The sequence below is a fragment of the Eriocheir sinensis genome, chromosome 27 (assembly GCF_024679095.1).
Source record: "Eriocheir sinensis breed Jianghai 21 chromosome 27, ASM2467909v1, whole genome shotgun sequence".
In the NCBI taxonomy this organism is placed as follows: domain Eukaryota; kingdom Metazoa; phylum Arthropoda; class Malacostraca; order Decapoda; family Varunidae; genus Eriocheir; species Eriocheir sinensis.
Genome location: NC_066535.1, coordinates 17,735,919 through 17,763,021, shown reverse-complemented (window position 1 = coordinate 17,763,021; position 27,103 = coordinate 17,735,919). Strand labels below are relative to the sequence as shown.

Below are 27,103 nucleotides of genomic sequence, written 5' to 3'. Positions count from 1 at the left end.
TATCTTAGTTTTCTGGCTGATTATTGTTCGCTCCTTCCTGCTCCATTTACAGAAACTCAACTCTTATCTATAGTGTCTCTGCCGTCACTTTTCCGGTATATATGACAAATTTGTGACTCCTTCCGCTGCATTCCTGTCAGCATCATGGTCTTCCAGTTCATTCCTTTCCACCTCTTCTTGCTTTTCCTCGGGTTCACTGAGGTCCAAGTGTCGGGTCTCCGGCAGCAGCAGCGTGAGGACGGCCGACACGAGCGACACCGCGCCGAACAGCGCCGATGGTCCCCATGCGATTGCGGCGCCCTGAAAAGAAAGGTGGATCAGCTAACTAATTATACTATTCATGCGGGCTCCAAAAACATTATTCGTCCGAGGCAATGATCTTCGCAAATGCTGTGCTTAGCAGAGTTGCTTTGATTTACATCAAGGCGGTGGCTGAGTGGTTACCGTGCCGGAGCCGCGTCCGGAATATATATATATATATATATATATATATATATATATATATATATATATATATATATATATATATATATATATATATATATATATATATATATATATATATATATATATATATATATATATATATATATATATATATATATATATATATATATATATATATATATATATATATATATATATATATATATATATATATATATAGGCCAAGTTTAATACAAGAAAATGGCCTCATAAGACTGAAACAAATAATCAGTGTAAACAAACAATGATTAATGCAAAAAAAAATCATTTAAATAAAAAAAGTCGATATGAATAGAAAAAATCCGATTTAAATCAAATAAAAAATTTTAAATCATGATTTTTTCCAACTCTGGTGATTACTGAATATGAAAATAAAATGCATATATCAGTGAATTTTGGAATTTATTCATGCAGAAAAAAAGAACGAATGGAAGAAAGAAAAAGATGATATTTCTTGAGTGTGTACATTTATCATCTTCAGTAGCAGCCTGTACCGCTTCCCTTCGTTTCTGTCCTGTGACCTCAGTTTCCAATTTCATGCCAACTGTATGCAACACACTTACCATGAGGTCGTTGATATACGGGGAGCAGACTGAGCCCACCCTCCCAAACATGCTGCTCTGCCCCACAACAAGGGTACGGAAGTTGGTGGGGTACAGCTCAGCCGTGTACGCCCACAACAATTGGAACGCAGCGGTGACGGCAACTTTGCCGCTCTGAGCGAGTGTCATAACGGCCCAGTCTGCATCTGTACAGGAGTGGTGTTGAGGCTATTTTTAAATTTTTTTTACAGCACAAGAAGCAATTCAAGGGCAACAAAAGAAAATGTAGAAAAAAAGCCCGCTAATCGTTGCTCCCACAAAGCAAAAAGTAGAGTGGCCAAAAGAGACGTCAATTTCTGATGGAAAGGATTAGATGGGGAGTTTGCTCAGACGTCACGGTAATGAGTAACTTTTGAGAACTTCCAATGTTAACAGGACACGACAGCGGTCAAAAAAAAAAAAAATACACTAAAAGATAATGATCGGTAGCGCTGGAAAAGTTGGTGTGTACTTACGCTACGTGAGATAGCCATTTAACAACAACATGAATGAAAATAGTGACAAGAATAAAACTGTGCAGATATTTAGATTTTATATAGAAAACAAAAGAATGAAAACTATTTTTAATTAGCGACCTTTTGCATAACGAGAGGACATTTTTAGGTAATGCGCAACAGTAAACCCTAACAGTCCACTTACTCTCTGGCTCCAGCAGGATGAGTGTCATGACCATAAAGATGCAGACGGCGCATATCAGATATACTGCCACCAGTGACCATTTCCTGCCGATGAAGATGAGCGCCGGCCACAACAGCAGGTAGGACGGTATCTCCATCAGCCCCCCCAGGAACACGTAGAGGTAGGGGTTCGTGCTAGGGGGAACAACAAAGACGTACAGGTAGGGGTCCGTGCACGAGACATGACATGATGAACCACTCTTGGGTAAGTGACTATCATAATTAAATCTAAGACAGCATCTGAAAATTTTTCCGGTATGCTCGACTGATGAGTACAATAATTTACACAAACAATGGTTACTGCACAAGTGTATGTACGGAAGCGAATAACATTGTAATATAATAGAATAATAGAATACCAACAGCAACGAAACACGCCTACTAGAAAAAAATAGTTTTATAAGCAAAGTATATGAAATGCGAGCATCTCATAAGTTCTCTTGACTTGGAAACCAATGGATCATAATTTATGTAACTTAATTTATGTAACTCAAGTGCCTTAACAAGATGCTTTGAGGGGTGTCTCGGCACCAAATTCAGTTTTCTGGCAGGCCGGTGTAGCAAGATGAAAGGGGATGCCAGGATAAAAGGGACGGCGTTATGCGCATGCGCTGCTATCTCAAAACACACACAAGAGCACTCACACACTCGTTCGATCGTTCTCTTGTGGCGATGGATGGCTCTCCCTAATTTAAAACACCACCAAGGCAAGGGCCTTGTAGCCTTCTAAGTAATTCCATTAATTTATCATAACATCACCACTCTGCCAACGACTACGTGGTGTATGAGGAGTACATGCACGTTGTTCTCTACTGTATATATAAGTCAATTAGTTTTTTTTCAAGAGTAGGCAATCAAAATTAAGTTTATTTAGCTTAAAAGACTGTTACCCCGCTACATTTAGTACAGAATTGCAAAGTGGCAGTTCATGGAGATACTGAAATTTCAATTTCACAGGAGTTCCGCCTCTTCGTCAAGACCTAGCAGTAATTCCAGCACTGATATTATCAAAGTAATAACACTCCTTTTATCACTACTACTAACATCATCCCGCAGGTTAGAAGCATCAAAGTCACATCCTGCACAAGCGAGTGCAACATAACTTTGGTCAGACAGGAAAAAAATATGTTTACGTACTTGATGTTGTCGGCATTAAGGGCGACACCGTAGTACACCATGGAAACGGAAAACCAGCAGAAGAAGACGACCAACGTTCTCACTCTGAACTCCCGCAAGATGAGCACCATGAAGAACCCCTTCAGAGTTGACGATATGCGGGACCACACACTGGACTTGTCCTCTTTCTTCGAAGCAGGCTGCGGGGAGGCAATTATATTAATATTCAAGAATCGTCACTCATTAATTCTTATTTATCGCAACCCTCTTGTTATCCTCCTTTGTTTCAGACTACGGAGAGATGATACTCAATGAATCATTACTTTATATAGTTATCTACTCGCCCCCTTTTTAAGCAAACTCTGTGGTGGGTGGGGGCGTGGGACAGTGAATATCAAATTGTTCATGTATGGCAGTTTGACAGGTCTGGTAGAGGCAGGAGGGCATCCCCTGCCCCAGCAAACACACACGCCCGATTTTCTCGGGGACCGCCAGGGTGGTGCAGCAGAGGCACAAGTTCACCGAGCCGGGCCCAGGGTTAACTTCCGGTGGCTCTCCATGTGGGTGCTTGGAAAATCCTGAGCCTCTAAAGAGACCACCCCATACACACACACACACACACACACACACCGCTCTGGTAGCTCAATCGGTTAGAGCGCCGCGCTGCAAGGCTTCACGGCCAAACGGGCGGCGGTTCGAGCCCCGCTCAAGCCGGATTCTTTCCGTTGACTAAGAGTGGTTACTGACGTGAGGTTACCTGCTGGCGAAAGCGAGTCCAACTCGTCATCAGGCCGTGGTGAATGAATTACACACACACACACACACACACACACTCAGTTGCGCATCTGGTTAGAGCACTGCGCTACCAGGCTTCACGGTCTGACTGGGCGGCGATTCGAGCCCGCTCAGGCCGGATTCTTTCCGCTGATTAGGAGTGGTTACTGTCCCCCCTTGAGCAAGGGGGATGGGGTGTGTGGTGTGTGAGGTCCTGGCAGTACCCAGAGATTAACAATAAAGAGCACTTGCTCATGTCGGGAGGGAACCTGCTGGCGAAAGCGAGTCCAGCACGTGATCGGGCCGTGGTGAATTACACACACACACACACACACACACACACACACACACACACACACACACACACACACACACCTGCCTTCCTATGAGGGTCATGGCTGATATCATCTGGTCATCTGGGGGAAGCGTCTTCTTGTTCACTTTGGCCGCTTGGGTCAACACCTTGAGCGCCTCTTTGTGGCGGCCCTGCATAATTAGCCACCGGGGGGACTCCGGCAGCCACCTGTAATACACATGTCAACACCTTGAGCGCCTCTTTGTGGCGGCCCTGCATAATGAGCCACCGGGGGGACTCCGGCAGCCAACTGTAATACACAGTCAACACCTTGAGCGCCTCCTAGCGGCGGCCCTGCATGATGAGCCCCCAGGGGGTGAATACTCCGGCAGCCACCTGTAGTACAGGTCCTAAGAACCCCACCTTCCATGCACGGCTGCACAAGCAATACATCACACCTGCCAAGGTAACCTACAGTTCACACCGGATTTTTTTAGATATTTTTTCACCAATGAATACATATATAGCAATGCACTCCTTTTATTTTATATATATTAGTTTAGAATCTATGTTTGAGTGTTTTTGCATCGTATTACATCTTGTCTAACCTGGTTAGCCTGGTTACATGTTCGAGCATGTCCTGGGCTGACCCTCTTGCAGTTAACCAGCCTTTGGTCAGTGTTGCACCATAACGCTCTCTAGTCTCTACCAAGGGCATGTCATGTTTTGTACACATACTGACAACCAATGTTTAGTAGTTGGGTTCTCATAATTATCATGTGTTGCACACATACTGATAACCAATGTGTAGTAGTTTGGTTCTTAGTCACTCAATAATAGCCTAACTATCAGACAGTAGAAATGTCTTTGACCAAAAGACAATATGTCCGGTAGATTTATATTACTTATTGGAAATAAATTATTTGAATCTTGAATTAAATCAGTGATTTAAATCAATTTGAATTAAATCATACAACCCTGAAATTCAAGGAACAGTTTTCAGACTAACACATGTAGGCCTACAGTTACCATACTTACACAAAATATACAATACCCCAGAGCGTGGGAACGGCGTAAGCCACCTGCATTAACTTCCATTCAGGCAGCAGGTAGGCGATCCCTGGCACCAGCATGTACCCCAAGGCCCAGGGAATCACGAACAACGCGCCGGCAGCTGCACGGTACCTGGTAGCTGTTGTCTCCATCACTAAAACGATATTGTTACATCAGTGGGTTGTTTGGGTGTTGTAAGTGTTGTGTCTGTTTGGGTGTTTGTCTGCGTATGTGCTGTTTCCACAACTTAATGTAAACATGAGTAACATGATGCAATCATGGGCATGGTTTAATGTTGACGTGCATGGTGCAAGAGTCGGGCCGAGAGATGCAGGGGGTGGGGAAGCGGACAGCTGGAGACTCGGAGTGACGGCTTGGAGAGCGTGGAGTTGCGTGCGTGACGAGCTGAGGGGGAGACGCCTGACTGGGCTGTACGTGTTCGTGTGCTTCTGCGTGCCTGTGCGTGCCCGTGTCGTGGTCCTTGTACCCTGAATAAACTAAACTTGTGCCCAGAGGACTAGTGTGTGTGTGTGTGTGTGTTGGAACCTGTCATTAAACGAGGAATTAGTGTTATTGTGCCTTCTCTTCGCCTTGCCTAAAGCGTTCCCCTCATCGGTGTTCTGGATCGCTGTCGGTGTTTGGTGTCCTAGGGAGCTATTCTAGGTTCACGACCCTGTGTTCTCAGCACCCGCCTGCCTGCCTGGTGTTGGTGGGTTGTAGGGGTGGTGCAACAATATTATGATATGTAAGAACGTCGAACGATTAAGAAAAAAATATCAATCAATCAATGGGAGTATACGCCAATGGGGGTACCTCGTCCACCCTCCAATCAAATCTCCATGCAGGCCATCTTTCCATTCCAAGTATTTCAAGGCAGGATCAATCGACCGGCTCAGGCCTCCTCCACTCAGGAGAACATGGTGAACAAGGAGGAATTCAGGGTACTAGATGCCCGCATAGCCGGAACTGGCGTTCATGGACTATTATTATTATTATTATTATTATTATTATTATTATTATTATTATTATTGTTGTTGTTATTGTTGTTATTATTTTTGTTGTTGTTATTATCACTATTGAAATCCATGAAAAGTCCTCAAGGGAGTATGAAAATAAAAAATTAGATCCTTTGATGAGTAAACATGTATATGAAAAACAAGAGACAGTGACGGCAACATAAGGAGAGTAAAAAAAGGGGAGTGAAATATTTGGTGAGCTAACAGGAGGGTGCAGACTTTTGCTTTAAACTTATCAGTGTGAAAAGAAATTCAATCTCGTCTGCAAATGAATTCTACATTTTAATCAAACTGGGATAAATGATCAGGAAAATTATGTAGCTGCGCCCCCCCAAAAAGGTTGAAGAGCACACATGGAATTGTAAACTATGGCGTGTACGGCGGAATGGCTGAAATTGAGCGGGTATCGCCTTGCAAAGAGGGTGCTCATTATTATCATCAATCTCAGAAAAAAACAAGATCAAAGGATCAACCTACCAAAGATGAAGAGACTAAGATACAGTCCGTCCTCCATTATACTGGCGATAGTTTTGAGGAGTATATAGATCCCGACGGACGGGGACGCAGCGGCGAGGAAGGACGACAAACTGTAGAAGAAGGCGCATACAACTGCCGGTGGTCGACGCCCCCGCCTGTCCAGGGAACCAAAGTCATTAAGAATCGCGTTTTCTGTCTTATCATCAGTGGTAAACAGCGCGGATTCATGCATCAGCTAAACAAGCTAGTTTTAGGCGTCACGATAAGTACGGTCATTATAAGAGCTCAGTCTCCCAGTATAACGATATACGTATATGAGCAAGAAAGCTGAATTCAGACACTTTGTGAAGACTGAGGCCCAATACTTGAGTTGTAAATAAACATTTACGGCAACATGTGCATCCAAAATATTTCAGAACACACCCATCAGATATATATGAATCAGAGTTGGAGGTTTGTCTGCCTATTTGGGGGACTTGTTGGTACTGCTGGTGGATAGAAATTTCTTCTCAACCAGGGGTGTTATCACGAGGGAGCACCTGGGGGCATACACCCCGTTCATCAAGTGCACCACAAAGAGGGGGGAAGGAGACCTCAAATATGTCTTCCAAGGGTCCAAATTTCATTGAATCAGTGATATAAAAATATTATTTATAATCAGATATGTAAGAAAATGTGTGAGGTTTTTAAAGCCTAAAACCACACTTTAAAAATCCGGTACTAATGGTAAATAGAGATTTTTCTTTTTACAATATCATAAATGACATCTTTCAAACGTATACCATTTGCAAAGGCAAACGTAAACTTACAAGTCAATGAGGTAACCAAAGACGATGTCGCCGATGAACTTCCCGCCCATGACGACTGACTGCGTGGTGGAGTAGAGGACGCGTCGCTCGCACACCAAGTCCCACTGTCGCCGTGGACACAGGAACAAGACATTACTGGCCTGCCTTATGGCCACTTTTAGCTCATTATGCAGCGGCGGCCACAGCGGCACGCAGGGCGGTCTTTGATGGGGCACACAGCGCGCCGGGACTCACCTCCGTGACCACGGTGGACTTGTACTGTGTCCGGTTGAAGTCTCTCGAGTAGCACTTGATGGGGTCGTCGGAGTCTCCGGCGAGGGACGGCCTGTTGGCCATGGCGGCGTCATAACCCATCTCCGCCGCCGCCGTGTAGTTGTAGTCGTACATGAGGCAGGTCTCGTGCTGCCCTGTGGAGTTGCTGGGGGAGGATGGGGATCATAATGTTGTTTAACTATATGCTGTTCTTAATGTGCATTATTCAGTCAGCCGTTCTCTGTGTCGTGAACACTGAATGTTGACCTACATGGTGATGCCACGTTTCTGTAACACATTAGCAGCAGCCTATGAACATCTTAGGTACAAATAATTAATCTTATCATAACAAACAACTAATATTAAAGCTTTCTCCAAACGCTTAATTAACAAACTCTTTAGTAAGCGATAGACATTAGTCACATCCCTCTATTTTTTTTATAGCTACAGTTACTGTCACAACCATTATAACCTCGAGCCAAAGCCGTCTTCTACATATTCGGTTTGATCGCTATAGAGAAAAATAGGGATGTATTTACTACAAGGGTAGCATTGCTCACAACTGAACTCTGAGTGGTGCGTACCTAAAGAGGATGGCGAAGCTGAGAACTTGGTCCTGGGTCCAGTTGGCTTCCCGCAGGGGCTCAACGCTGCACCAGTAGTCTGGAGTTGCTCCCAGGAACTGATACGACAATATTTGCATAGGGGAAATGAACGTACCTGAGTGGACACAAAAAGTGTTTCGCTTGAGTGCCATTATGTGGGGAATTGAATGTCATTTCCAGCCAACACTCCCCTCAACGATTGTTGAAACACCTAATACAGCTAACGTTTCTATGAAATATAGGGGACTACTTTTCGAAAACAGCATAGTGTTCACCGTTGAGTTTGTCTCATTTGGATAAACAATAGTGAGCAGACATTATCACAGAACTATTAGGGCGAAAACTGGAAAACTGGTTGGAAAGTTTGGTCTAGTCGGCGCAACATCTGTGGTCATATGCCGGAGAGAGACAGAAGGGGAAGGAATTATAGGAGAAGGGAACAGATCCCAGGAGACGGGACACAACCCCTTTCATTAGGGATTTGGACAGTATAAGGAAACTTTTTGTCGAATTTGTTTTATACACATTATAAGTCAACATGCTTCATCATATTCCTTTTATACTGACAAGTGGCACACATGCAGAACATGATGATGTTCCATGTGCCGCGTGTCCCAGCTAGCTCGAGCAAGTCCTCGAACGTTGACATTTTGGACTTTTTATCACTGGGTCTTCCCTCTGTGTGAGGGTTGACCTCCTCCGTGACCATCTTTCCCTCAGTAATCCTCTTGCCCGATGTGGTTGTCTGCCTGATGAGAGAACGTAAATTAATACATTAGAATATTATAAAATAGAAGTTTGTAAGGAGAAAAGTCTTTTTTGTTCGGCATAATGTCTAAAGGAATAACTATTGTAGGCGGTAACTGAGTGGTTAGCGTGTGGGCCCCGCATTCACCGCGCCCCAGGAATTGTAGAGTCAGGGCAAACCGAAGACGGTGCGACGATGAGGTGAAAATAAAACACTGCCGAAGCAGACTGGAGTACCAAACATCATAGAGGTGGTGAACGTTGAGAAACGCGTTTGTTGTTGCTGCTATTTTTTGTATAGTGTAAGAGACAACAATATAATATTGCCACACAATATACAAAACTGATTTTATGCATGAGCACGCCTCACGAGTTACGTGATCAAGAAAACAATATAAGAGCAACAAACTGGATTATGGTGGATCATAACTTTGCCACAGGTAGTGTGGTAGTGCGGTCCCATTTTTTTTTCTTTCCCAGTGCGGTACGCGGTGTGCAGTAATGCTGTAGCGGTAGTCAAAATAAAAAAATACTTCAGTGCCTATCCTGGCTATCCAAACAAAGGAAACATGCTTAAAATAGTACAATTGCCTTAATTTACAATAGATTTTCCCAAATTGAAAAATCGGCCGGCACCGCGCGGGTTAAAGAAGACTCGCAGTGTAGTAGTTTAGTCTGTCTATTTAGTATTTAATTTTGAACAATAACCGAAAAGTCAGAATGAATGAATCACTGATTCTGATGACTGATACCGATTGACTGAGTCCGAATCACTGCGGTATTTTCAGAAATTTTGCGGTAGTGCGGTACTTTTTTGTGATGCGGTACTATTTAAAATAAATAACTGAAAATTGAGTTATCAGACTCACAGCCCCTCTAGTCCTTATTATTTATTTAAATATCTGACCAATCACATCTCTCATAGGGTAAGCAAAAGCCAGATAAACGTGCTCTTAAGTTTATTGAAAACAACAAGAAACTCGCTGGAAATTAAGAATGATTAATTCACACCAAGCACACAGCATGAAGGCGGTTCAAGGTGTGGCAGATTCCAGAATTCCCATGAGTGCAGCGCTGCCAGTTCGACCGCCAATTATCAGCTTAGCACTCTCTCCCGGCCTACCCACCCACAACCCACCTGTTTATCTCTCTCTCTCTCCCTCTCGACCCGGGGGAGGGACCTAGGGGGACACACCGACCACCACCACCACCACTACCAACACCACAACGTGGCAACATGGGAAAAAATCGCTGCCACATGTCATAGAATTTATACAAATCCTTGTTATAATCCTAAACATAGACACTCATTTTACTATGTAGCTTCCTTTACTATATACAGAATATATAAAATATCGCTTTCAAATAGCACATGGATGGGAAATAAGAGAGAGACGCATGTACGAAGGCTGATTTGGCAGAATGGGTAGAGGTAAACGACGATACCAGCTCCACCCTGAACCGCCTTCTTGCTCTGAACAGACTATAGTAGCTATCCTAACACATCCTAGGAATTAGATTACTTAGATGCAGGTGGGGAGAAGCCAAGCCACACCTTCTACCTCGTGTCTGGAGCCTTGGAGTCCTTCTTCAAGTCTCTCTCTCGTTCCTCACTGCAGCGCGCCGTGCCCCCTCCTTCCTGCCACGAGCTTCCCTAGACCTGAGTATACAATCACTCTGGAATTTTGATACTACAGGCAGGAAAACCCCACGATCTTCCTCGTGTTGCAGGAGGCGGAAGGGACGCCTGCTCGGTGTCTGGCAGAAGAAGGGCTGGAAGACGGCGGCCGTCCCACACTGCTCATTCGGGTCCCGCGGTTAAGATGCCAGCTCTCGCCATACGGCATCTTGTTTTCTGTGCAACACTTACGCTAAACGCCCTAACGGCTATGGATTGTTATTAATTAATAACTTAACACATGCACTAGGTAAATAGTGGTTCATGCATCCCACACATAGCTCAGCGTTGGCAGTATTATCGAAATGATTAGTCTCAATCAAAATGGCGGTGACCCCCGCGGCCACAGGGCGGCATCAAGCCACTCCTTGAATGATGAAATCATGACAGGGCGGCCACAGGGCGGCATCAAGCCACTCCCTGAATGATGAAATCATGACAGGGTACTAGACTAGACCGTATTGGCTGTCAGTTCGCCTCTTCGCCGCTTTAGGTCCAACGGTTGCGTCTCCATGGGAACGGTGACGCTGTACCGTACATGTAGTAACTTTATATTTTTATATAACACATCACCGTGTATGTAAAGTACTTGTTTTCAGACCAGGAATCGAAATACCCACACCTTCAAATGAATACCCACCTAACATGAAATCAAGTCATACTAGGGATGGCAAAGATCAAGGTCCTCAGCAAAATATGAAGGACGAAACAACTCGTGTTACTTTCTGGACTTCGGCCGTTCTCGAGGCAGATACGGGCCATCACATATTCGCCACTCAGTAATCATATATACTATAAATCGACGCATATCTAAAACCCTATCAGCAATGGGTAACTTATCTTTTCGACCATCCGATACCGTGTTTGGACATTTAGCTCCAAACAATAAATTATGTTCTAAAACCCCGGAATAGAACAAGAACAGAATTCACGAGGCTGAGTACCTCGTATACAGTTCTCCGGGCGACCGAGTGTGGTGCTGCTCGTATAGCCAATAGTCCCCAATACCATTCTACAATCCACTTCCTTACACCTTGTTGTCCAATCTTATTCACTACCCCGATAGTTACCGATAGAATACAGACCTTTTCGTAGTCAAAGTATGCTAAACAAAGAGGGTCTCTGTACTTAATTTATTTTACCTGGTACACTGTCTGGACGTGATAGACTGCCGAGAGCCAGCTTCGAAAGTAACTTGTTCCCTTGGCTGGTTAAAATCTACTAAATCTGAATTTCTGTTTGTGATTACCTTTGTGATAAGATTATAGATAGATACGTGTGAGTAAGCAGATAGGATGATTTATTTCACACACACACACACACACACACACGCACACACATATATACGTTAATACATACCCGTGGTGTAGTGGTTTAACTGTCGGTCTATCATCCCGGCAGACTGAAGGTCAAACCTTGCTCAAGCCGAAAACTTTTCTCGCCAATAAGGAGCGGTTACTGCCCCCCGCCTCCCCTTGAGCAAGGGGAATGGAAGGGATGATGTAGCTATGCCCAAAGATCAGTTAAAGCTACTTAAATGAGGTCCAAAGATTTCGCCGGGAGGGTACTGGCTGTTCTGGCTGGCAGTCCAACGTCTGATCAAACCGAGAGTATGTGAATTACTGCGTGATTAAGCTACTCGTGTGTGATTATGAAATGAACTATCATCAAAATATGATAGTCACTGTTGGAGAGAGGACAAGGTAATAAACTGTACTGAAGATAATACAATGACGTAAGAAGGACCATATTCCAGACAGTTTTCTGTGCCAAGGGAGACGGCCACCATCACACATGGGGAGGAATACAATGCCATGGCTAAAGCAAAACTCCACTGTTTTGCCTTGCTCTTTGATCGTCTCTTTCTCGCTCTGAAGTACAGCAAGATGCTTACCAATAACGGTGGAAGTCTTAATAGATAATGATGCAACATTTGACCTTTGAAAAATTAGGAGGATGTGATGTAGCTGCGCATGGCGGCGGTGCTCATCTCCGTCCCGTTGGCCCTTTGAGCCTGCGGTGGGGCAGAACCCATTAACCCGACACCCGGCCAGTGCAACATCCGGGTTACCACAGTTTTCTTTCCCCAGATTTACCAAGGTACCCATTTATCGACCATCTGGGGAGGCGGTGGCCGAGCGCTCAGCGTGCGGGCGTGGTGAGCCCCAGAACCAAGGTTCGAGTCCCATCGATGCACGCTGACAGTGTTCAACCATCGCCGAGTGGCGGAGATTACAATTGGTTCTCTCTCTCTCTCTCTCTCTCTCTCTTTTCTTTAGTGGAATAACCTCCAATTATTCTAAGGTTACTCACAAATCCAACATGAAAAAATAGTCCATCAACAAAACATAGCGTATACCAACAATATGGGATCGTTTTCTAGTCCTTTCCTTATGCTTTTCGTGAATAACAATATACACATTGCAAAATAACGGCATAAACATAACCTAAAATTTTATTGGCAGACCATTCACATTCACACATAGTACAAAATAATTAGGTGTCATGTTTTCCTCCTTAGTCGTCATCAGGTTTACTTTTGTCGAAAAAAAAAAAAATCTGAGTGAATGACCGAACCCAACCCGACATTTAGTACCATAAACCATATCATTATAACAACCAGTGATTTTCAAAGTGTGTGCCGCGGCACACTCGTGTGCCGCCATTATCTCCTTGGTGTGCCTCGAAAATTTGGGTGGGATTTTGATTTGTGTACATAATCTAATGAAACTACTGTAAAGTGTAATTTATATTCATCAAGGGTGACTAATTATTATATATATATATATATATAGATAGATATCTATATATATATATATATATATATATATATATATATATATATATATATATATATATAAATGGCAGGTGTGCCGCAAAAATATTAGTTGTTTCTTAGTGTGCCGTCATACTAAATAGTTTGAAAACCACTGATTATTAACAACAATAATCTATCACGCGCCTTGAGCCTGGCTGTAGTGAATGTGAATCTCCACGACCACATACAGTACTGCAATCGTGGCATTGATTTGTATATAGTCTAGTAAACTTTTAGCTTAACTCTTACTTTAAAATATATGTTATCTGATGATCCCTGTGCGCAAGACTTGCAATGAACTTCGTTTGGCTCGTGCGAGGAGTCAAGGGATCTCTAGAATCCTTAGACTCGTATCGCCATAAATTTGCGTCCTCCCTATTTTCCATGCAACCCACTTATTCACCCAGCAGCAACGAAGAATGAGCAGGTGGGTGATTACAATTTTGTGCGGAGGATTAAAACCAGGGTCGGTGGAATCGTAGTTACCGGCGCGCTAATACTAAAGTTTATCAAAGTACGGGTCGCGCCCTAGTACTGCTGGGTCACCAATAAAACTCTCTCTTCCTCACGAGAAGTTAACTAATCAACGGACGGCGGGAGGCGTGCATGGGTCGTGATGGCAATAACTACGTGCTTTACCATTATAATCTCCCATTTCCATAAACATCCAACATAAAGGGCAGGCTAATGGGTGAAGAGTGCTCAGTAACAAATTATACGTTTACAACTCTTTCCTACACGTCAGGGCTTAACATGTTCCCCGCTGTCATGATTCACGGCCGAGCAGCATCCTGTTATACTATTCACTCTTTCAGGGCCGCACCTCCACAAAGGAAGTTCATCCTGTCCCCCAAATATGAACAGTAGACGTGGAGGAGGAAGTGTGAGAGGGGAGGCTGAACGGCAGGTGGGGAAGAGGGGTGAGATGCTGGAGGGAAGGGGGCTGAGGATGAGGAGTGAGGGAGGAGTAGGGGAGGTAGAGGACAGGTATGAGGGAGAGAGATGAAGAGGAGTAAGCGAGGGAGGGAGCTGAGGATGAGAACTGAGTGGAAATCAGCGCGGGAGGAAGGACTAGGAGGAGTGGACAAGCATTGATATGAAGGAGAATTAGGTTGAGGAGGTGGGTGATGTGGAGGGAGGGGGCATGAGTGCAGGAAGAGGTTCTAGAAGAGGTACCGTCAAGGATAGATAAAACTGAATGGAATGAAAGGAAATAAGCGTTTGGAAGGTCTAAATAGAGTGAGCTAATCGGAAAGAGTTGGTTAGATTAGAATTAGAGGATATGAGAGATTGTTACGGAAAGAGTCAAGGGAGGATCGCGCACACGACCGCTTATAGGGCGAAGGCAACACATGGAATCGGAGGAGGGACACGACGGGTAAGGGACGAGCAAGGAGAGAACAGGTGGGACGCTGGAGGGATAAACAGGGACACAACTGATAATGAACGAAGCGAAGGGAAAAGAGGGAATGGATGAGTAAGAGAACCGGCTAGGACACGAAGTAATGGGTTTAAACTGGATAAATTCAGATTCAACAAGGACATAGGCAATAATTGGTTTACTAAATTCAGATTCAACAGGGAAATAGGCAAAAATTGGTTTACTAACAGAGTGGTGGATGAGTGGAATAGGCTTAGCAGTCATGTGGTGAGTGCCAATACAATTGTCACATTCAAAAATAGATTGGATAAATTCAAGGACAGCGATATTAGGTGGGGTTAGATACACGGGAACCTATAGGTTCAAAGGAGCTGCCTTGTACAGGAATACCGACCTCTTGCAGACTCCTACGTTCTTATGTTCTTGATGAAGGGAAGGAGAGGGGAGGGTGAGGGCAGATGAGGGCTGGAGGAGGGATACAACGGATACGGGAAGAGAAAGGGGAAATAAAAAGTGGGGACGCTGGAGAGATAAAGAGGGACAAAACTGATAATGGTCGACAGGAAAGGAAAAGAGGATAGGATGAAGGGAAAGAGAATGGCAGATGAGGGTTAAAGGGAGAGGAAGGACGAAGGGGGAAGGTGCAGTACTGAGTGAGGAAGCAGGTTTAGAGACGGGGAGGAGACATATGTAATTTGGCATTGGGACAGGTGACGGGGAGAGGAAGGGGGGGGGGGGTGATGTGTCGTGGATGGAAGGCCAAACTGAAAGCCTCACAACTCACGGGCCGTGACAGTGCACCATGACACACTAACGCACACAAAAGCGCGCTAAAATAGGGCCGGTGTGAGGATGACACCAGTGTAACTTCAGCGTCCAGAGGCTGTACACTCACAACTGACACGGATACAGAGGATGTACAAGATTCGGGCAGCCATTTAAAATTTATAGTCCGCTGGAAATTACGCAGTCGTCTCCTCCAACAACAAAACTGTGGTAAGATCAAAGTCAAGGTTAAAATTCTTTCCTTGCCCAATAACTAATATATTGAAGAAAAAAGGGCTTCTTGAAAGGGGAACATTTAACAACAGCTTCCTTGATGATAACAGCTTAACAGAGGGCAACATGTTCTCTGGTGTTTTCAGTCTTTTTTATAAATTTGATATATGAAACAGGGCAGTGGCGTCAAGACTATCATTGATTAAATTGAGCGGCGATGAGTGTTTACGTAACGATAAGTGAGAGGCAACACACGCTGGCAACACCCACCCTGTACTTGCCTTGTATTTTCTAGCACTTAGGGAAGCATTCGTTCTCTATATTTGATGCATTTGTAGAATCATTGTATTTTTTTTATATTCCTAAGGGGGGATGAGAGAGGTAATCACTTTGTTCCTGATTTTTTTTTTTTCATAATACCAAAATTAATTTATGTTCATTCTCTCCGCCAGTTCCTCGCTTGTCACCGCCCTAAGCCTAGTCAGTTTATCTAGCCTGGGATGAGGGTCACTGCTTCCCTTCTTATTATGGCCATCCTGATAAACCGTGAGTACTATGATTAGTATGCGTGTGTGTGTGTGTGTGTGTTCACCTATTTTTTTTCACCTCACCTCTTGGTTTGATGCGGGTCTCTCTCGAGGCAGACAGCCATTCCCCTACGGAAGAGCACAGAGCTCGTAGTATCGATCTATGGGGAGGACTGAGACCACTCACACACAAGCTGCGCGTGTGTGTGTGTGTGTGTGTGTGTGTGTGTGTGTGTGTTGAAAAAGAGAGAGAGAGAGAGAGAGAGAGAGAGAGAGAGAGAGAGAGAGAGAGCGAGGAACCCATGACATGAGTATAGGAGGTTTAATGATTATTTCTGGCAACAAAGTGATTTCAGGTTTCCTCGTGCCCTTGACTCAGCTCAGTGGTAAATGAATGATGCATATCAGTATAGTACAAAAGCGTGGCAATGAAGAGTCACATTCGTAGCGAGGGTATGAAAGTAGCCAAAACTAATTCTCTCTCTCTCTCTCTCTCTCTCTCTCTCTCTCTCTCTCTCTCTCTCTCTCTCTCTCTCTCTCTCTCTCTCTCTCTCTCTCTCTCTCTCAGGTGTCAGGAGCCAGGGCAACACATCTAACACGAACACAACACTCACCACCAACACAACAACCACCCCCACCACCAACACAACAACCACCCCCACCACCAACACAACAACCACCCCCACCACCAACACAACAACTACCCCCACCACCAACACAACAATCATCCCCACCACCAACACAACAATCATCCCCACCACCAACACAACAACCACACAAACCACCAACACAACAACCAACCCCACCACCAACACAACAACCACCCCCACCACCAACACAACAACCACCCCCACCACCAACACAACAACCACCCCCACCACCAACACAACAACCACACCCACCACCAACACAACAACCACACCCATCACCAACACAACAACCACACCCACCACCAACACAACAACCACATCCACCACCAACAGAACAACCACACCCAACACCAACACAACAACCACCCCCACCACCAACACAACAGCCACACCCATCAAAAACACAACAACCACACCCACCACCAACACAACAACCACCCCCACCACCAACACAACAACCACACCCACCACCAACACAACAGCCACACCCATCACCAACACAACAACCACCCCCACCACCAACACAACAACCCCACCCACCACCAACACCAAACCCAACCCCAGCATTAACACAACAACCACACCCACCACCAACACAACAACCACCCCCACCACCAACACAACAACCACACCCACCACCAACACAACAGCCACACCCATCACCAACACAACAACCACACCCATCACCAACACAACAACCACACCCACCACCAACACAACAACCACATCCACCACCAACAGAACAACCACCCCCACCACCAACACAACAACCACCCCCACCACCAACACAACAGCCACACCCATCACCAACACAACAACCACATCCACCACCAACACAACAACCACCCCCACCACCAACACAACAACCACCCCCACCACCAACACAACAGCCACACCCACCACCAACACAACAACCACACCCACCACCAACACAACAGCCACACCCACCACCAACACAACAACCACCCCCACCACCAACACAACAGTCACCCCCACCAACACAACAGTCACCCCCACCACAACAAAACAACCACCCCCACAACCAACACAACAGTCACACCCACCACCAACACAACAGTCACCCCCACCACAAACACAACAACCACCCCCACCACCAACACAACAGTCACCCCCACCACAAACACAACAGTCACCCCCACCACAAACACAACAACCACCCCCACCCCCAACACAACAGCCACACCCATCACTAACACAACAACCACACCCACCACCAACACAACAGCCACACCCATCACCAACACAACAACCACCCCCACCACCAACACAACAGCCACCCCCACCACCAACACAACAACCACCCCCACCACCAACACAACAACCACACCCACCACCAACACAACAACCACACCCACCACCAACACAACAACCACCCCCACCACCAACACAACAACCACCCCCACCACCAACACAACAACCACACCCACCACCAACACAACAACCACACCCATCGCCAACACAACAGCCACACCCACCATCAACACAACAACCACCCCCACCACCAACACAACAACCACCCCCACCACCAACACAACAACCACACCCACCACCAACACAACAGTCACACCCACCACCAACACAACAATCACACCCACCACCAACACAACAATCACACCCACCACCAACACAACAGTCACACCCACCACCAACACAACAATCATCCCTCCCACCAACACAACAACCACACCCACCACCAACACAACAATCACACCCACCACCAACACAACAGTCACACCCACCACCAACACAACAATCATCCCTCCCACCAACACAACAACCACACCCACCACCAACACAACAACCACCCCCACCACCAACACAACAACCACACCCACCACCAACACAACAACCACACCCACCACCAACACAACCACACCCACCACCAACACAACAACCACCCCCACCACCAACACAACCACACCCACCACCAACACAACCACACCCACCACCAACACAACAACCACCCCCACCACCAACACAACAACCACCCCCACCACCAACACAACCACACCCACCACCAACACAACAACCACCCCCACCACCAACACAACAACCACCCCCACCACCAACACAACCACACCCACCACCAACACAACAACCACGCCCACCACCAACACAACCACACCCACCACCAACACAACAACCACGCCCACCACCAACACAACAAACACACCCATCACCAACACAACAACCACCCCCACCACCAACACAACAACCACCCCCACCACCAACACAACCACACCCACCACCAACACAACAACCACACTCACCACCAACACAACAACCACACCCACCACCAACACAACAACCACCCCCACCACCAACACAACAACCACACCCACCACCAACACAACAATCACCCCCACCACCAACACAACAACCACCCCCACCACCAACACAACAACCACACCCACCACCAACACAACAACCACCCCCACCACCAACACAACAGTCACATCCACCACCAACACAACAACCACCCCCACCACAACAACCACCCCCACCACCAACACAACAGTCACCCCCACCACCAACACAACAGTCACCCCACAACCAACACAACAGTCACACCCACCACCAACACAACAACCACCCCACCACTAACACAACAACCAACCCCACCAAGAACACCACACCCACCCCCCCCACCAACACAACAGCCACACCCATCACCAACACAACAATCACCCCCACCACAAACACAACAACCACACCCACCACCAACACAACAACCACACCCACCACCAACACAACAACCACCCCCACCACCAACACAACAATCATCCTTCCCACCAACACAACAACCACACCCACCACCAACACAACAGTCACACCCACCACCAACACAACAACCACACCCACCACCAACACAACAGTCACCCCCACCACCAACACAACAACCACACCCACCACCAACACAACAATCACCCCCACCACCAACACAACAATCACCCCCACCACCAACACAACAGTCACACCCACCACCAACACAACAATCACCCCCACCACCAACACAACAACCACACCCACCACCAACACAACAGTCACCCCCACCACCAACACAACAATCACCCCCACCACCAACACAACAGTCACACCCACCACCAACACAACAATCACACCCACCACCAACACAACAGCCACACCCACCACCAACACAACAGTCACCCCCACCACCAACACAACAACCACCCCCACCACCAACACAACAATCACCCCCACCACCAACACAACAGCCACACCCACCACCAACACAACAGTCACCCCCACCACCAACACAACAGCCACACCCACCACCAGCACAACAATCACCCCCACCACCAACACAACAGCCACCCCCACCACCAACACAACAGCCACCCCACCACCATCACAACAATCACCCCCACCACCAACACAACAGTCACCCCCACCACCAACACAACAGTCACCCCCACCACCAACACAACAGTCACACCCACCACCAACACAACAACCACACCCACCACCAACACAAGCCACACCCACCACCAACACAATAGTCACCCCCACCACCAACACAACAGCCACACCCACCACCAACACAACAAACACCCCCACCACCAACACAACAGACACCCCCACCACCAACACAACAATCACCCCCACCACCAACACAACAGTCACCCCCACCACCAACACAACAGCCACACCCACCACCAACACAACAGTCACCCCCACCACCAACACAACAGCCACACCCACCACCAACACAACAGCCACACCCACCACCAACACAACAACCATACCCACCACCAACACAACAGTCACCCCCACCACCAACACAACAACCACACCCACCACCAACACAACATCCATCCCCACCACCAACACAACAAGCATACCCACCACCAACACAACAGTCACCCCCACCACCAACACAACAACCATACCCACCACCAACACAACAACCATACCCACCACCAACACAACAACCACACCCACCACCAACACAACAACCATACCCACCACCAACACAACAGTCACCCCCACCACCAACACAACAACCATACCCACCACCAACACAACAGTCACCCCCACCACCAACACAACAATCATCCCTCCCACCAACACAACAACTACACCCACCACCAACACAACAATCACCTCCACCACCAACACAACAACCACCCCCACCACCAACACAACAATCACCCCCACCACCAACACAACAGCCACACCCACCACCAACACAACAACCATACCCACCACCAACACAACAGTCACCCCCACCACCAACACAACAACCACACCCACCACCAACACAACAATCACCCCCACCACCAACACAACAGTCACACCCACCACCAACACAACAATCACCCCCACCACCAACACAACAACCACACCCACCACCAACAAAACAATCACCTCCACCACCAACACAAACACACCCACCACCAACACAACAGTCACACCCACCACCAACACAACAATCACCCCCACCACCAACACAACAGACACACCCACCACCAACACAACAGTCACCCCCACCACCAACGCAACAACCACCCCCACCACCAACACAACAATCACCCCCACCACCAACACAACAACCACCCCCACCACCAACACAACAATCACCCCCACCACCAACACAACAACCACACCCAACACCAACACAAAAATCACCCCCACCACCAACACAACAGCCACACCCACCACCAACACAACAGTCACCCCTACCACCAAAACAACAACCACCCCCACCACCAACACAACAATCACCCCACCACCAACACAACAGCCACACCCACCACCAACACAACAGTCACCCCCACCACCAACACAACATCCACACCCACCACCAACACAACAATCACCCCCACCACCAACACAACAGCCACACCCACCACCAACACAACAGTCACCCCCACCACCAACACAACAGTCACACCCACCACCAACACAACAACCACCCCCACCACTAACACAACAACCTCCCCCCCCACTAACACAACAACCACCCCCACCACCAACACAACAGCCACACCCATCACCAACACAACAACCACACCCACCACCAACACAACAACCACACCCACCACCAACACAACAATCACCCCCACCACCAACACAACAACCACACTCACCACCAACACAACAACCACACCCACCACTAACACAACAACCACACCCATCACCAACACAAAAATCACCCCCACCACCAACACAACAACCACACCCACCACCAACACAACAATCACTCCCACCACCAACACAACAACCACCCCCACCACCAACACAACAACCACCCCCACCACCAACACAACAACCACACCCACCACCAACACAACAATCATCCCTCCCACCAACACAACAACCACACCCACCACCAACACAACAGTGACACCCACCACCAACACAACAACCACACCCACCACCAACACAACAGTCACCCCCACCACCAACACAACAACCACACCCACCACCAACACAACAATCACCCCCACCACCAACACAACAATCACCCCCACCACCAACACAACAGTCACACCCACCACCAACACAACAATCACCCCCACCACCAACACAACAACCACACCCACCACCAACACAACAGTCACCCCCACCACCAACACAACAATCACCCCCACCACCAACACAACAGTCACACCCACCACCAACACAACAATCACTCCCATCACCAACACAACAGCCACACCCAACACCAACACAACAGTCACCCCCACCACCAACACAACAACCACACCCACCACCAACACAACAATCACCCCCACCACCAACACAACAGCCACACCCAACACCAACACAACAATCACCCCCACCACCAACACAACAATCACCCCCACCACCAACACAACAATCACCCCCACCACCAACACAACAGTCACCCCCACCAACAACACAACAGCCACACCCACCACCAACACAACAGTCACCCCCACCACCAACACAACAGCCACACCCATCACCAACACAACAGTCACACCCACCACCAACACAACAGTCACCCCCACCACCAACACAACAGCCACCCCCACCACCAACACAACAGTCACCCCCACCACCAACACAACAGCCACACCCACCACCAACACAACAGTCACCCCCACCACCAACACAACAGTCCCACCCCCCACCAACACAACAGTCACACCCACCACCAACACAACAGCCACACCCACCACCAACACAACAGTCACACCCACCACCAACACAACAGTCACACCCACCACCAACACAACAGCCACACCCACCACCAACACAACAGTCACCCCCACCACCAACACAACAGTCACCCCCACCACCAACACAACAGCCACCCCCACCACCAACACAACAGTCACACCCACCACCAACACAACAGTCACCCCCACCTCCAACACAACAGTCACCCCACCACCAACACAACAGTCACCCCACCACCAACACAACAGCCACCCCACCAACAACACAACAGTCACCCACACCACCAACACAACAGTCACACCCACCACCAACACAACAGTCACCCCCACCACCAACACAACAGTCACCCCCACCACCAACACAACAGCCACACCCACCACCAACACAACAGCCACACCCACCACCAACACAACAGCCACCCCCACCACCAACACAACAGCCACACCCACCACCAACACAACAGCCACACCCACCACCAACACAACAGTCACCCCCACCACCAACACAACAGCCACACCCACCACCAACACAACAGCCACACCCACCACCAACACAACAGTCACCCCCACCACCAACACAACAATCACCCCCACCACCAACACAACAGCCACACCCACCACCAACACAACAGCCACACCCACCACCAACACAACAGCCACACCCACCACCAACACAACAACCACCCCCACCACCAACACAACAACCACACCCACCACCAACACAACAACCACCCCCACCACCAACACAACAATCATCCCGCCCACCAACACAACAACCACACCCACCACCAACACAACAGTCACACCCACCACCAACACAACAATCACCCCCACCACCAACACAACAATCACTACACCCACCACCAACACAACTATCATCCCTACCACAACTCTTAGTCCACCCCCAACCACCACCAACAACGGCAGTACAATCACTTTCCCCACTACCACTCCCAACCCACCCTCGACCATCACCAATACCGGCAACACAATCACCTTCCCCACTACCACTCCTAACCCACCCCCGACCATCACCTCCACCGGTAACACAATCATCCCAACCACCACTCCCTACACACCCCCGACCATCACCTCCACCGGTAACACAGTCATCCCAACCACCACTCCGAACACCTCCCCAACCACCACCAACACCAGCAACACAATCACCTTCCCCATTACCACTCCCAACACACACCCAACCATCACCTCCACAGGCAACACAATCATCCCAACCACCACCTCCACCAGCAGCACAATTACCTTCCCAACCATCACTCCCTACCCACCCCCAACCATCACCTCCACTGGCAACACAATTATCCCAACCAACACTCCTAACACCCCCCCAACCATCACCTCCACTGGCAACACAATTATCCCAACCAACACTCCTAACACACCCCCAACCATCACCTCTACCGGCAACACAATCACTTTCCCCACCACCACTCCTTACCCACAACCAACTACCACCAACAACAACGGCGACACAATCGTTTTCCCAACCAACACCAATACCGGCGGTACAATCATCTTCCCAACCAACAATCCTTATACACCTCCAACCATTACTTCCACAGGCAACACAATTGTCTTCCCAACCACTACCAACACCGGGAGTACAATCATCTTCCCAACCAACAATCCCAACACACCCTCAACTATCACCAACACCGGCGACACAATTGTCTTCCCAACCAACACCGGCAACACAATCGTCTTCCCAACCAACACCGGTGACACAATCGTCTTCCCAACCAACACCGGCAACACAATCGTCTTGCCAACCAACACCGATGACACAATCGTCTTCCCAACCAACACCGGCAGGACAATCTTCCCAACCAGCACTCCCAACCCACTTCCAACCACCACCGACGTAGCTACATCCTCTGCAACCACTACAACTCAACCAAACATTATCACCACCATAACCACCAATGCGCCACCTACCACTAATACACCCGCTACCGAACCACCATTTACCACCACTACCACCCGAGTTCCGAGGACCACAACCACCGCAGTAATGTCGACAACCATTTCGTCGACCACTACAACCCACAGTAAGTCATCTATACTGTCACTCCATATTCCATCGGCTGCTTAGGCAAAGACCTCATTATTAACAGCTGGGTATGCGAGAAGGTATCGTTTTAAAAAATGCGACTAAATTTGCTCAACACGCTATACTAGATTCATTTTCCTTAATATTATGTAAACTGATGATGAGCTGTTCCATTGTTTTCATGATCTTTGTCTGTGTCTTTGCCTGTCCAGCGGTAAAATCATTATGACCTATCCTACTGAGAGAGAGAGAGAGAGAGAGAGAGAGAGAGAGAGAGAGAGGGGGTGGGGGGGGAGGGGAGGCAAGGAGGGCAGGGGCAGACCATGAACACTGCTTACAAATCACCATTTTCGGAAATTGTCAACTTATCACTGCCTTTTCGTAGCCAGTCAGCCTAATATGCATATTTTTGTCCTCTTCCAGCGTCTGTTCCGATGGAAATGCCAGAGTTCTGGACTGACTGTTACGGCAGCTTTTTTAGGTGAGTATAATAGGTGATTAGCTGAAGTGCAAGTCATGGCAACATATGAACAATTTGATGTAATTTCCTTCTCCGGAAGCACTTTACCTGTATAGACGTGGGTGACTCCTGGTGCTGCGTCATGCTTGCAGGTGCCAGGAATGTTTCGTGACGTGCCGAGGCTGGCGCGTTCCTCCCCCGCCCGACACGGAGACTGTGGGATGCCTCACCAGGAACCTGTGCGGCGATGTGAGGTGAGTCGAGCTCTTGGCTTGGTGCTTCGAACCCTGGGAGAAGGACCTCCATAGCTTGAATCATGTCCGGTTTCTAAACTTACATGTTGAGATTCTGATGTATTGTTTGTTTTCTCTCTCTCTCTCTCTCTCTCTCTCTCTCTGTAGTAACAATAGTATACCTCCTGTTTGGAGTGTTTACTTTTGTGTTACTGGGTTACCCGGGTGAAAATATATTGCCATATTAAGTTGTGCGCCTTTTATGTCCGAGTGGCGAGGCTTCCAGTACTTAGCACATAAACTGATAAGCCCAGCGACGGCCATTTTTAAAAGTCATATTATAAAGGTTAGGAAGTGAAGCTATTTTTTACAGATTCATTTATTGGGGTAAGAAGTCATGGCGCCACTATTTTAGGAAATTTCCTCATATCTGATTCCACATTTTAAGCCGTTTGTTGTTCACCAGCACGGACTGCAACGCACCGGAGAGCTGTCGGCCGCAGCACAGATGGCTGTGGAGCAGAGGCCGCGGCAAATTTCCGTGGAACTCAGGCTGGCCATGGAATAGGCAGTCTCCATTTTACTAGGCCACGTAAGGTTGACGGACCTAAGCGGAACATGACCCTGGACAGCGGCAAACTACAACCTAAATTTTTTTTTGTCAATAAAGGTGTCGGCAGTTGTCACGCTGTTTCCTCTTGCACTGTTGCCAAAGGTGAATTTTACGTGGTAGGTGGTCTAAACTGACATCCCTCGGCGGCAAACTTATTCGGGGATTCAATAACTGAGACAATTATAGTATCATTTAGTCTGTCAGTCCATACTCATCACATTATTTATTCAGCTATTGCATCACTCGGTGATTAAGAAATTTGGTTGATATCCTGGCCTGGGTAGGTTATTTTACCAGGTGTAACAAAATATATCAATACATATACTATAAAATGATGCACATTGCCCTTGCTATCTAATCCCATAAATTTATATATATATATATATATATATATATATATATATATATATATATATATATATATAGATATATATATATATATATATATATATATATATATATATATATATATATATATATATATCAAGGAACTGTCTTTAACCGACAGAAAAACATCTCAACAAACCACTTGTGCCAGGAACCGAACCCGTACTTTCTGAATAGAAATCAAAG

The 27,103-nt window shown here is 47.4% G+C and overlaps 2 protein-coding genes across 3 annotated transcripts; one reads left to right on the top strand and one right to left on the bottom strand.

Annotated features, from left to right (window-relative positions):
* Nucleotides 1–74: 74 nt before the first annotated feature.
* Nucleotides 75–11,897, bottom strand: LOC127004216 (organic cation transporter protein-like). The gene is made up of 12 exons (XM_050871738.1): nucleotides 11,730–11,897; nucleotides 8,730–8,911; nucleotides 8,142–8,277; nucleotides 7,540–7,723; nucleotides 7,306–7,409; nucleotides 6,497–6,651; nucleotides 4,989–5,157; nucleotides 4,031–4,178; nucleotides 2,903–3,081; nucleotides 1,728–1,900; nucleotides 1,050–1,234; nucleotides 75–300 (listed from the first exon to the last, which is right to left on the bottom strand). The coding sequence occupies exons 2-12, from the start codon at nucleotides 8,869–8,871 to the stop codon at nucleotides 85–87; spliced, it is 1,791 nt and encodes a 596-aa protein (XP_050727695.1). The 5' UTR covers nucleotides 8,872–8,911; nucleotides 11,730–11,897; the 3' UTR covers nucleotides 75–84.
* On the top strand, nucleotides 5,164–26,888 carry LOC127004217 (salivary glue protein Sgs-3-like). Of its 2 annotated transcripts, none has more exons than XM_050871740.1 (6): nucleotides 5,164–5,434; nucleotides 16,238–16,331; nucleotides 24,737–25,222; nucleotides 25,648–25,705; nucleotides 25,837–25,938; nucleotides 26,384–26,888. In XM_050871740.1, the coding sequence occupies exons 2-6, from the start codon at nucleotides 16,286–16,288 to the stop codon at nucleotides 26,502–26,504; spliced, it is 813 nt and encodes a 270-aa protein (XP_050727697.1). In that variant the 5' UTR covers nucleotides 5,164–5,434; nucleotides 16,238–16,285; the 3' UTR covers nucleotides 26,505–26,888. The 2 variants fall into 2 exon arrangements, with proteins under 2 accessions (XP_050727697.1, XP_050727696.1); XM_050871739.1 differs by lacking the exon at nucleotides 5,164–5,434 and adding an exon at nucleotides 15,544–15,782.
* The last annotated feature ends 215 nt before the right edge of the window (nucleotides 26,889–27,103 follow it).